The 13,902-nt window shown below is 40.5% G+C and overlaps 1 protein-coding gene across 4 annotated transcripts in view; it reads left to right on the top strand.

Annotated features, from left to right (window-relative positions):
* The window catches only part of LOC142049497 (poly(A) RNA polymerase GLD2-like), a 47,354-nt gene that overhangs the window by 25,407 nt on the left and 8,045 nt on the right, over positions 1-13,902 (top strand). For 3 of the 4 annotated variants that reach the window (XM_075077262.1, XM_075077260.1, XM_075077259.1), the window contains one exon: positions 4,359-4,495. In XM_075077262.1, the coding sequence (XP_074933363.1) occupies positions 4,359-4,495 (137 nt within the window). The remainder of the gene's footprint in view (positions 1-4,358; positions 4,496-13,902) is intronic. The other variant, XM_075077261.1, reaches the window with a different exon arrangement.

Raw genomic sequence — 13,902 nt, 5'->3', positions numbered from 1 at the left:
ACACAATTTGCTTCACCCTTTGAGTTGCAGTTGTTTGAAGTATAAACATGAATTAAATGTTCATTTGTAAGACTGGAGAAGGGTCTTTTATGCATGTGACTATAGATACCTATAAAAACAGCAAGACACTATGCTGATGTTACCACTGTAAACTCTTTTGAAGGAAGTGTCTTGTACAGTCAGAGTTAAAGTCATTATACACCAAGATATTCAGATGTAAAGATTTTTTTGGATGTACGCTTGTGTTCCTTTCCTATGTGTAAGGTGGTGGAAAGGTGGAATGAGAATATGCATAAGCATTATGTAGCTTTGAATATAATGCTAGTGTTTCCTTGAGAAATCAGTCAACCAAAGTAAAGATTAGAGATCTAGAGGAAAAATATTTTTGGGGTCCCTTTTTCTGGGGTATTTTGAAATAATGGATAGCTCACTTATATTTGTTTCTCAATCAGATCCTGAATTTCTTTGCCATTTCTTAAGATGGCACGAGGCAAAGACACACCAAGCAAAATGGGGACTACTTTTAAAAGAAGCTGAATTTCTTGCCTTCTAGAGCAATTTAAGAAGGGAAAACTTACAAGAAGGCCTACTTGAAGCTAAGCTAATTTGAAGGATGCTTTGTAATTCTGTTTTATTACTAGCCTCCCTTTATGTGCAGAGTTGTGGTGGGTTGACCTTGGCTGGACACCAGGTGCTCACCAAGCTGCTCTATCACTCCCCTTCTTGGGGGGATAAAATGGAAAATAAATTAAAAAAAAAAACCAAACACCCCCAAAAAAACCCCAAAACAAAAAGCAACCAAAAAACCATCTCATGGGTCAAGATAAAGGCAGTTTAATAAAGCAGAAGCCAAGGAAAACAAAAGATTTATTCTCTACTTCCCATGAGCAGGCGATGTCCAATCACTTCCTGGGAACCAGGGCTTCAGTACATGTAGCAGTTGCTCTGGAAGACACATGTTGTAAATAATAAATGCCCCCCCTTCTCCTCCTCCTTTCTCTTAGCTTTTATTGCTGAGCAGACATCATATGGTATGGAATATCCCTTTGGTCAGTTTGGGTCAGCTGTCCTGGCTGTGTTCCCTCCCAAGATCTTGCCCACCCCCAGCCTACTGGCCTTTGTGGGGGGAGTTTGGAGAGACAGCCTTGATGCTGTGGGAGCACTGCTCAGCAGTAGCCAAAACACTGGTGTGTTATCAACACATCTCTAGCTATCAATACAAAGCACAGTGTTATGAGGGCTGCTATGGGGAAAATTACTTTCATCTCAGCCAGACCCAATACAAGAATCTATAATCTGTACCTTGTTCTGTTTATGTAGTATTCCCTGAGTCACTATGGCAGGAAGAAAAGTACTGTTATCCTTGTTTTACAATAGACGAATGGAGGCAGGGGGAGCCTAATGGAGTTTTATGGGTTGTCTGTGGCAAAGCAGAAAAATGAGCCTAGGTATCCTGTGCCTGGTCTGATCTCTTGTTCAGTAGACACTGAGTGATTGCTTTAAGAAATAACCTTAATCTACATTGTTGGTTATTGATATATTGAATATTGAGACATATACACATATAAAAAAAATCTTGACAGAAGTTTCCATGAAATCTTCCCCATAACCAACTTTAAATAATAATTAACTTTGGTTTACATATAAAACTCTAATCTGGTAATAGTAATTTATTCCATAACAAATTTGCTGTATTTCAGAAAGATGAAACACACTTCTTTTTCTACATGTGGTGATCAGCAACCTGCAGTGTTTTTAAAAAAAATAAGGTGACTAATATTATCAGAAACACCTGACTAACAATTTGCTTTAGATAATTTAAGTTAGTGGGGAAAAAAAAATATATCTTCCAGAAAAGTACTTTTAGTCATGCTTTCTATTTTGTGGTACTTAGTTGTCTTTTTAAGAGTCATTTTCATAGTGGTATAACCACTAAAGCAAGTGGAGATGGGAATTATTTATAACTATGTGTGTCTCTTAAACTAGATGGGTTTTTTAATGACTAGCTGCTATAGACTGTAACTTGTATTTTTACTATAGCACTTGTATAGAATATGCATTTATTTTTTGAAGGTAGATGCCTTTGAATAAGGAAAACTTATTTGCCTGACCTTTGTGAGGTAAATGTACTTAATATAAATGGTAAAACTTGGAACTGCAGATTTCATGAAATTGAACTCGATGGGGGGAATTTAAACATCATAATTTTAGATTTCAGAATTCAAGAGTTTTAATCCTAATTACTAGATGAAGATTTGGAAACTAGCCTTCTAATGCAGTTTAGGAATTGTATCTCTTCTGCCATGGATGGGAATCTTTGGAATGTGGTATGTTTCCTGCTCCTCAGGTGAGGAGTCTTTCAGATTTATTGCTGGTGCTTGCATGGCTTTTGTAAGTTGTAAATTCATTGAAGAAACAGACAAACTAAATATCCTGAAAAATGTCTTCATCTGGGCTGTGCTTCTATCATAATTGCCCTTTTCAAAATACAGATTTGTGATTTTAAAACTCTGCAACGTTTTGTAACTTCATGTTTCAGTAACTGCCAAAAAAAATCTAATTGAGAAAATATTTTTGGATAAAATTGTATTTTATATCCTTTTGCTCTCTCTTTTTCTGGATGTAAGTATCCCCACACAGAGGCATTACATGTACTCCCCCCCCCCCCCCCCAAGTTTTGTTACAACAATATTTGATATTTTGTCTTTTGCTATTGGTGTAACTATTACCAGGTGACTTTTTTTTTCCTCATTCATATGGTGCACAAACATAGATAGACTCCTCATGAGTTGTTATTCTGCTAATACTAAATTCATTTGTTTGACTCTTCCACAACTTTCTGTGGGCATGGGTAAGGAGTGACTTTCACTCCAGTTACCCATCTGATTAACATTAGGGTTAAAACTATGCTGTATAATCTATGAACATCTCTGTTCCCCTTTTTAGATCTTTATATGTATGCTGCGTATCTGCTTTTTGTCTGTCTCCATGTTTTTGGTGTGTTCTGGATTGTAAGCTGTTAAATTCTGAGCTCTGCTAACTATAATAACATTTTATATGCAAAGTTATATCATGTGAGAACAAGACCTCAAATTTTTCACAGCTGGAAGAATTGCCTTTTTTCCTCCCACAGAAGGTGTTATGCAAGGTTCCAGGAAGGTTTGCTAGAATTGGCAAAAGAGGGTAGGAGTCCAAAAGCTTCCAGTACTACTGGTTTGATCACTAACCATACTTTTCTCAGTGGAAGCATTGCCTGCTGTGCATGTGGAAATAGCATTACAGTGTATAGTCCTTCCAGTAATGTTCTAGTACTATAAAGTTTGAGAGTCATGCCTGATACTATTTGTTAAAATAACAAAGGAGTGGGAGAGGCGATACATCTATGTAAATTTAGGGACCCATTAAGTCATTACTGTATGTCCTTACGTGAATATAAAACTTTCTCCTGCACATCTTGGGTTTATTTTCCTTAAAATACATGACACTACTGTAAAATGCAGTATCCTGGTATTTACCAGTTTTTAAAAATAGTTTCTCTAGCTAGCAATAGATGATGTATGTTCTCTTCCATGTGCCCCAGTCTTTCGGAAGAACCTAAAGGATGTGATGGATGCCCAAACAGTATAGCAGATCTAAAACCATGTTAATTTAGTCTTGTGCAAATTCCTTTGAAAGTTGTCTTTCCTTTACAGCAAACATGACTTTTTTTTTTTCTTCTTCTCCATAGAAAAGCATGTTTCAGCTTAAATGCTGTGTTCTGTCTATTCAGGTTTTCTGTATCACCTATTCTTTCAGATAGGTTGGCTAGAGGAGGTACTGCTGCAGTCTTTGAACTCATTATGTGTTCATATTAGAGCTAGTGGGTTTGAACATGCATGTCAACTATGCTGTGGGGAAAAATAAGTCAGGCCTTCCTTTTGGATTGAGTATTTCTGTACCACAGTTATGGGAACTTGGCGATAAGTGCATTAGCTTCACCTACCCTATCTCAGTTCAACTCCAGCCAGCTCAGAGCAGGCTACCTTACTCAGCTTCCACTCATGTGGTTTTACTAGCATGTAAACACAAGTCCAGCTCAGAGATTCTCCCATGTTAAAATTATTTAGCAAATAGAAGGCAAGGGATGGTCTTGGACACTCCTGTGCAAGATGATTTTACCTGAGCTCAGGGGGAGTAACTAACTAGTATCCAACAGAGGAGTACAAGAGAAATAGAGCTGTTGGCTTGCACGTGCCCTTGAACCTCTAAGAAGAAAATGATGGGCAGCTTTTTTTATTGTGAAAAATACATACACCTAGACTAAGTCTCTCTGTGTGTGTGTATATATATATATATGTTCTCTGATTTAATTTTGACAGGAATGTTTTAATCCTACTATGCAGCTGCATCTTGTTCATCAAGCTCCATGTATCATTCCTCGTTACCCCTCAAAAAATGGATCAAGCCTTGGAGACTTACTAATAGGCTTCTTCAAATATTATGCCACAGAATTTGAGTAAGTAATAAGCTAATCTTAGTGTTTTAGAATATGTAATATTTTGATTCCTTCTATTCAATATATCAACACTTTATGACCCTTGAAGAGGAAAGAATAGCGGTAATGCAGGAGTGACAACTGACAGGAAATCGGTGAAAAGACTAAAGAACAATAGGAATGCTGATAAAGACTGACATATTTTGCTTAACCAAGCAGATTACCCTGTAAAATAGCTGCTGAAAGTTAGATAGCTTTGTCCTTTAAAAATAGCTGGGTTTTGTTATATTACACTATTTTAAAACTGCATATCCCTGTGCGAGAAAGATCTATTCTTAGGTGTAGTTTAAGGTATTGATTCTGATATGGAATTATTTGGACCTTAATACCTGTACTTTCTTCTGTCACCCCAAGTCAATGGAAATAACTGACCAAGTGGCTCTTTAACTATAATGTACATAAATATAGGCCATACCTAGGGAGGAATTCTCCCATATATAGTTGGCTCACTAACCTTCTTGGTTTGCTAGAATCTTGAGTTCAATTTTGACATCTGGACTTCCTTGTAGAAGAGAAGTAGAAGCTAAAATTGTGAGGGGAATATGAGAAAGCTGTAGATTATGAACATTTTGCCAAACTGTTGCTCAGATTTCTTACAAAAATTGCTTGTCCGTGTAAAACATCAAATGGCTGTATTTAAATAAGCTTAAAGACTTTCCATCCACTCTCCATCACTTATCAGCAGTCCTGGTTAACAGGGGAGGTCCCAGATGACTGGAGGCTTGCCAGCGTGATGCCCATCTACAAGAAGGGCCGGAAGGAGGATCTGGGGAACTGCAGGCCAGTCAGCCTGACCTCGGTACCAGGGAAGGTTATGGACTGGTTCATCCTGAGTGATCTCACCAGGCATGTGCAGGACAACCAGGGGATCAGGCCCAGTCAGCATGGCTTCATGAAAGGCAGGTCTTGCCTGACCAACCTGATCTCCTTTTATGACCAGGTGACCTGCCCAGTGGATGAGGGAAAGGCTGTTGATGTTGTCTACCTGGACTTTAGCAAAGCCTTTGATGCTGGCAGCTCATGGCTTAGACAGGTGTCCTCTTTGCTGGGTAAAAAAACTGGCTGGATGGTTGAGCCCAGAGAGTTGTGGTGAATGGAGCTAAATCCAGTTGGTGGCCGGTCACAAGTGGTGTTCCCCAGGGCTCAGTGTTGGGGCCAGTCTTGTTTAATATCTTTCTCAGTGATCTGGGTGAGGGGATCAAGTGCACCCTCAGTAAGTTTGCAGATGACACCAAGTTGGGTGGGAGTGTTCATCTGCTTGAGGGCAGGAAGGCTCTGCAGAGGGACCTGGACAGGCTGGATTGATGGGCCAAGGTCAGTTGTATGAGATTCAACAAGGCCAAGTGCCGGGTCCTGCACTTTGGTCACAACTACCCCGTTCAACGCTACAGGCTTGGGGAAGAGTGGCTGGAAAGCTGCCCAGCAGAGAAGGGCCTGGGGGTGTTGGTTGACAGCCAGCTGAACATTAGCCAGCAGTGTGCCCAGGTGGCCAAGAAGGCCAACAGCATCCTGGCTTGTATCAGGAATAGTGTGGCCAGCAGGACTAGGGAAGTGATCGTGCCCCTGTACTCGGCACTGGTGAGGCCACACCTTGAATATTGTGTTCAGTTTTGGGCCCCTCAGTACAAGAAGGACATTGAGTTGCTGGAGTGTGTCCAGAGAAGGGCAATGAAGCTGGTGAAGGGTCTGGAGAGCAGGTCTTATGAGGAGAGGTTGAGGGAACTGGGGTTGTTTGTTCTGGAGAAGAGGAGGCTGAGGGGAGACCTTATTGTTCTCTACAACTACCTGAAAGGAGGTTGTAGTGAGGTGGGGGTTGGTCCTTCTCCCAAGTTACTCGTGATAGGATGAGAGGAAATGGCCTCAAGCTGCATCAGGGGAGGTTTGGATTGAATATTAGGAAAATATTCTTCACTGAAAGAGTGGTCAGGCATTGGAACAGGCTGCCCAGAGAGGTGGTGGAGTCTCCATCCCTGGAGGTATCTAAAAGATGTGTAGATGTGGCACTTGAGGACATGGTTTAGGAGGCATGGTGGTGTTGGGCTGACGGTTGGTCTTGATCCTAGAGGTCTTTTCCAACCTTAATGATTCTATGATTCTAAATAACTTGTTTCTGAGCCTGTGGTTCATACACATTGCTGTCCTGTGTATGTGCGTCATATCCATTTCCTGGAAGGAGAACAAAATATTTAACTGCTGGATATTCATTATTATTTTTGAAACATTCATATTTTACTTCAGTGTAAGAAATGAATGCTCATGAAATCCTTAAAAGAAAACATCACTGGGGCATGTACCACTTGCAGAATATGTAAGCTAAATCCATGTGGCTTGTGGCAATTCATGAACTAATTGCACTTTTTGCATGCTTAAGTATGATTCTGAGATATTTTCACAGAAAGGATTTTCATTCAACAATCTCTGCAGATAAGGGAATGGTCTTTTGTCCTAAAAGTTCGTCCTGACTACCTGTCTTTTTAGCTGGCAAGGTGCTGTTTGCTATACAGGTAAATTAGACACCACTGGAGGATATCCTCAAGTTCCTAATTTATCTGGGACACTAGAGGCATCCTTTACTACTCATCTGTATAATGAGTTGTTAATCTTCTCATATATAAAAGAGGTCTACTTAGTAAATACCTTTTACACTAAAGTTGTTTCTGATTTACCTGTGCAAACTAGCAAGGAAGTCTTGCCGAAATGCAGGAAAAATACCTAATTTGACTTTACCAGTTTGAGTGCTCGTAAACATAGTCAAGAGCAGATATCTGCATAAATCAGTAGCTGGTCACTGTGTTCTCTTACTTTAAGGGAATATTTTTTTTTTGGTCTGCTGTTAGACATGCAGGGATATACTAAGGAGTATGAAGACTAACAATGCTGCAGTATCAGTATTTGAACTGATGGTAATATATTATCTCATGTGATGATTATATATAAAGAAAAAATGTTACCTTGATTTAATTGCAGAGGCATGGTGGAGCTTCTGGTTAAAACAAAGCTTGAAAAGGTGGAGAACAAAGGTAGGATAGTTGCTGAAGTCAAGGGAAGAAAATATTTTAAAACAAATAATAAAAGAATATCTGGCTAGTTTTTTTCCAGTGTTAAGTACCTTTTAAATATTTAAACTTTTGACTGGTGATATTCTGTTTGAAGAACAAACAAAAAAGACCCTGTTAAAAAAAAAAGTCATTAGGATTCCTGTGTTGAAAATGTTACATAGCTGAGAAGACATATCAGGAAATGATGCACCTAATGCAGCAACCTATATTATCTTTAGCTTTTTCTACTATAGAAATAAAAATCAGTTGTGTATCCCTGATAATTGTATTTCCTATTTGAAAGGAGCGGAGTGTGTGTCTTAAAGATACCAAAACTCTGAGTTTCATAAAAACTGGTAATTGGCTGGAGAAGACAAACTCAAATTAATGCCCATGTGGAGGAAAAGGCGGGCAGAATGTTGTGTTTAAATATTTGTGTGTGTGATAGCTAGCCAATGAGAACAAATAGTGTCATGCTATCCACAGTTTGAGGTTGTTGATGGAAACAACATTATAGGTGGGAATGAGGATGAGTTAAATAAACACAACACAGGGCTCAGTTAGTTCTGCCTTTCATGGAAGAACCAGTATTTTACTTCTGAATCATATAATGGTTTGGGTTGGAAGGGATCTTTAAAGGTCATCTAGTCTAACCCCCTGCAGTGAGCAGGGACATCTTCCACTAGATCAGGTTACTCAGAGCCTCATCCAATCTGACCTTGAATGTTTCTAGGGATGGGGCTTCCAACAACCTCTCTGGGCAAACCTGTTCCAGTGTTTCACCTCCCTCACAGTAAAGAATTTTTTCCTTATCCAGTCTAAAACTACCTTCCTTTAGTTTAAAACCACTACCCTTTGTCCTATCACAATAGGCCCTGCTAAAAATCTGTTCCCTTCTTTCTTATAAGCCCCCTTTAAGTATAGCAAGGCTGCAATAAGGTTTCCCCAGAGCCTTCTCTTCTCCAGGCTGAACAACCCCAGCTCTCTCAGCCTTTCCTCATAGGGAAATTGCTCCAGCCCCCTGATCTTCTTTGTGCCCCTCCTCTGGACCTGCTTGAGCAGATCTATCTGTCTTATGCTGGGGGCTCCAGAGCTGGACACAGTACTCCAGGTGGGGTCTCACAAGAGCAGAGTAGAAGGGGGAGAATCACCTCCCTCAACCTGCTGGCCATGCTTCTTCTGATGCAGCCCAGGATGTGATTGGCTTTCTGAGCTGTGAGAACACGTTGTCAGCTCACGTCCACCTTTTCATCCATCAGTATCCCCAAGTCCTTCTCTGCAGGGCTGCTCTCAATCCACTTATCACATAGCCTCTATCCATGTTTGGGATTGCCCTGACCTCATGAGGTTTGTGTGGGCCCACCCCTCTGGCCTGTCAAGGTCCCTCTGGATGACATCCCTTCTCTCTAGCAAATCAACTGCACCGCTCAGCTTGGTGTCATCTGCAAACTTGCTGAGGGTGCACTCAGTCCCACTGTCCATGTCCCTGACAAAAATGTTAAATAATACTGGTCCCAATACGGACCCCTGAGGGATACCGCTTGTCACTGGTCTCCACCTGGACATTGAGCCGTTGACCACAACTTTTTGAGTGCAACCATCCAGCCAATTCATTGTCCACCTATCAAATCCATGTCTGTCCATTTCAGAGACAAGGATGTTGTGCGGGACAGTATCAAATGCTTTGTACAGGTCCAGGTAGATGACATCAGTCACTCTTCCCTTATCCACCAATGTTGTAACCCCATTATAGAAGGCCACCAAATTTGTCAGGCATGACTTGCTCTTAGTGAAGCCATGTTGGCTGTCACCAGTCACCTCTGTTTTCCATGTGCCTTAGCATAGTTTTCAGGAGGCTCTGCTCTGTGGTCTTGCCAGGCACAGAGGTGAGACTGACTGGTCTGTAGTTCCCTGGGTCTTCCTTTTTTCCCTTTCTAAAAATGGGGGTTATGTTTCCCCTTTTCTAGCCACTAGGAACTTCACCTGACTGCCATGAGTTTTCAAATATGATGGATAGTGGCTTAGCAACTTCATCTGCCAGTTCCCTCAGATACATCTCATCAGGTCCCGTGTACTTGTGCACATTGAGGTTCCTTAGAGGGCCTCGAATCTGATCTCCTACAGCAGGTTGTACTTCATTCTCTCAGCCCCTGACTTTGAATTGTGTGAATTGGGTGGTGTGGCTAGAGCACTTGCCAGTTAAGACCGAGGCAAAAAAGTTGAGTACCTCAGCCTTTTCCATGTGGGTTGTAGCCAGGTCTCCTGTTTTGCTCATCAGGGCGGGGGTACAGTTTCTTTCATCTTCCTTTGTCCTATGTACCTGAAGAAACCCTTCTTGTTCTTTTTCACATCCCTAGCCAAGTCCAGCTCCAGCTGTGCCTTGGCTTTCCTGATCGTCTCCCTGCACTCTTGGGCTATATCCCTATAATCTTCCCAGGATGTGTATCCCTGCCCCCACTACCTATGCATTTTCATTTTGTGTTTTAGTTTGACTAAGAAGTCTTGACTTGGCTAAGCTGGCCTCCTGCCTCCCCTGCCCAACTTCTTGCACATTGGGATTGGGAGCTCTTGCACCCTAAGAAAAATGTCTTTAAATATCTCCTAGTTCTCATTCGCTGCTTTATTTCTGAGGGCAGTTTCCCAAGGGATCCCACACACTACCACCCTGAACAGGTGAAAGCTTGCCTTTCTGAGGTTTAGGGTCCTGACTCTACTTTTGACCTGTCCTGTACCCCTCAAGATTGAGAATTCTACTAGAGCACGATTGATGCAGCCCAGGCTACCTCCAGTCTTGACCGCTCTGATAAGTTCTTCTGCATTAGTGAGCAACAGGTCCAGCAGTTCCTCTCCTCTGGTTGAGCTCTCCATCACCTGTACTAGGAAGCAGTCGTCAACGCACTCCAGTAGTTTCCTGGACTGCTTGCAGTTCTCTGTGCTGCTTTTCCAGCAGATGTCTGGGTGGTTGAAGTCTCCTGTCAGGATCAGGGCCTGCAAGCATGATGCTTCCTGCAGTTGAAGAAAGAACTCTTCATCAACCTCTTCTTCTCGATTGGGTGGCCTTCAGTAGAAACCAACCACAAAGTTTCCTTTGTTGGCTTGGTCTCTAGATTTCACCCATAAGCTCTTGATCTGTGCATTGCTGTTCTTCAAGATAGCTCTGTGCAATCAGTCCTGGGTTTGGCATAGAGGGCAACTCCCCCACCTCTCCTTCCTTGCCTATCCCTTCTGAATGGTTTATAGCCATCAATCACAGCACTCCAATTGTGTGATTCATCCCACCAAGTTTCTGTGATAGCAATCAGGTTGTAGTTTTCCATCTGGGCAGTGGCTACCAGCTCCTCCTGTTTGTTTCCCATGCTGTGTGCATCGGTATAGAGGCACTTCAGCTGGGCTATTGGCCACATCACCTTTTTAGAGAAGCTTGTCCTAATTCCCTTGAGGCAATTCACAGGTGTTTTCCTGTTGCTTCCTAATGCCTCAGCAGTTCCTGGCTCTTCTCTAGTGCTTAGAATTCCATCCCTTTCCCCTGCTAAATCTAGTTTAAAGCTCTGTTTATAAGTTCAGCCAGCTTGTTGTCCAGGATGTTCTTGACCCGCTTGGTCAGTTGAGCCCTGTTAGCTGTCAACAGGCCTGGTTTCTTGAAGGTATGCCCAAGATTGTAGAAGCCAAGACTTTGAGCATGGCACCATATATGCAGCCAGTCATTCACCTGTTCAATTCATCTCCTTTTCTTGAACCCCCATTACTTTACTTGATGTAGCAAATAATATTTTATGGCAGGATGGGCCCAAAAAGTAGGACACAAAGGAAGAAACAAACACCTTGCATGCTGTGCAGCCATAAATAAGTTAATCTCCTTGTGCTGTGTTGTTCTGTTTTGGGGATTTTTTTTTTTCTTCCTCCCTTTATGCTATTAATCTGCTTTGTTTGTTTAGACTATAAATTATTTCAGAAGAGAATTGTTGTTTTCCATGTATTTATACAGTGCCTATTCCACAGTCCAAGTCTGGGATTTTTGCTGTGTCTATAAGTAGTAATTTTTCTCTCCCTTCATAAGTTACCAGAAATGTGGTTTGGAAATTGTCGCATATATTGGATTTACACATGATGTATGGCAAAGCTTGATTTGCTGACACAGTTGTATAATTAACTTGCCACAGAGTTCAAGTCTGCATTAAATTTTTACATGATACAGTTGGCTAAAAGTATACTTAACTCCTTTTTGACTTTCAGTAAAAGCTCTGCTGATCACGCAGTAAATGTGACAGTATAAAAATGCATGGAGGTGTTCTCAAAAAAAAAAAAAAAAAAAGTATTTGGAAACTGTTCCGTGTTTACCAGGGCCTCTGAAGAGTGTCTGATTTCACTTCTGTAGCTATGAGTGAAGGCAGCAGGTTTTCACTTGGCTGTCCCATTACAAAGGGAGACCTTGAAGCAAGGCCTTGTCCCCCTGAAGATACTGCTAGGGAACCTAGAGGTTGTCCTTTGGGACTGTACTACTTTAGGATTTATTGTTTCAAGTTATGTAATGGTTGTTTAAGATCACTCATTGATTAGGTTGTATTTGGTGGACATGATAAAAGATCAATTATGTTATCATTACAAAATATAAAATATGGTTGCTCATGGCTCTCCAGGGCAGAATTGGTCAGGTAATAAAGTGATCATATTTTTTACTAGAACTATATTGTATCAAATATGCTTGTAGTTTGTACCCATCTTAATGTGTTTATGCAAGAAGCTTTGGCTTATAAGAATGCTCTGGAAAATATAAGCTTTTAAATCTATTTGTAGTGTGTTCATATACATTTACACCTGGGAATCCCTGTTCTTTTCTTTCAAATTATTTTCCACGAGGAGCACATACCTAATGTGGGCAGCGATACCAGAAATAAGTGATGATTGAGAAAGCTGTTCAAATGGTTATTGTTAACTTACGGATTGAAAGCATGCATGCAGAGAATATTCACTTTGCATTGGCAATAATGAAGTTATTGTGTGCAAGCCAAAATGGTTAAAGTCAATACACAAATAACTTGCTGTTGGTAATTAATTTCTAGTTCAGATTTTGGTACCAAGGCAGGGTTAGTGAAGGTTTAATGATACTATTAGATAAAGTAGTTGTTTTCAAGTTTAAATACAAAGTTGTTTAAATAGCTAGAAATGTAATTTTTGTTGCATCTTGCTAAATGAGTGTATTAGAAACACGTTTATTTTTTTGCTGAGGAATTAAGCCAGGTAGAAAGGAAGAAGAGAAGAATTACATGTTTGAAGTGAAACAGTATTACTTGTTTTAACCAAACAGAGATCAAATGTTTGTTGTGTAACTCTTACTGTCCTGGACATCTATGATTTTTAAATAAGTTTTTAGATAAGGCAGAAGTTAAACTGTCATCAGCTTCTGCTCACGACCAATGTTCTGGAGCTGCAGTTTAAGCTTCTTTGCTCTAGTCACTTGCTTTCTCTCTTTTTGTCTTTTTGTGTGTGTGGTTGGTTTTTTTTTTTTTTTAAGCAATTAATCTGAATTTCTTGTTAAGCTTGTGTTTGGTAGTTTATTAAAAAGACATGATAGGAAAGTATTTGGTGCTTCACAACATCTCTAATTCTTGCAAAAGTAGTCTAATATGGGAATTAAGGAGAGGGAGAGTGATGGGTTAGAATGAAAACCTTATTTTGCTTTGAATGCTAGAAATGATCATCACCTGTATTAATTTTCTAAAGAGTATACCAAGGGAAATCTAAATACTTATTCACCCACTGCTGTGTATAATCTGAGGTATCCTAAACTATGCTTCATATGCTGTGTCCTGCACCTTTTTGAAATATTCGTATTCTTAAATAGAAGAATAATGTAAGTATTCTGTGGAAGTATGGTTATTCAAACAGCTAACTTCCATAAGTGGCTGTAATCGTGAGCTGTATCCAAGCTAATCTGCAGAATCACAGACACAGATTTTTAGCTGGTGTAAACTGGCTTATCACCACTGACTTAATGGAGTTATGATAGTTGATCTATGGCCTAGGGAACACAGAGTTCTTCCAAATTTAACTGATGATTTAAAGACTGTATTTTGGTTTACAGTTGATATATATCGACTTACTGCAGGTAGTTGATGCACCTAGCCAAGCTTTTATCTCTTCGCATTATGTCAAAAGATCCATACAGTCAGGAGATCCAGTCAGGTGTACGTAATACCAGTTCAGTTAGCAGCATGCTACCCAGCTACTTCTAATTCCCATCTAGTGGGGGGGTGTGGTGATCCAGGCCTTTTGCTGATACGGTAGTTCCCTGGGTTAGTTAAGAGCAGCTGAAAACTGGCTGGGTAGAAT

This window comes from Phalacrocorax aristotelis, chromosome W (genome assembly GCF_949628215.1).
Source record: "Phalacrocorax aristotelis chromosome W, bGulAri2.1, whole genome shotgun sequence".
Taxonomy (NCBI): Eukaryota; Metazoa; Chordata; class Aves; order Suliformes; family Phalacrocoracidae; genus Phalacrocorax; species Phalacrocorax aristotelis.
Note: the sequence above shows the minus strand (reverse complement) of the source record. Positions and strands in the feature narration are given on the sequence as shown.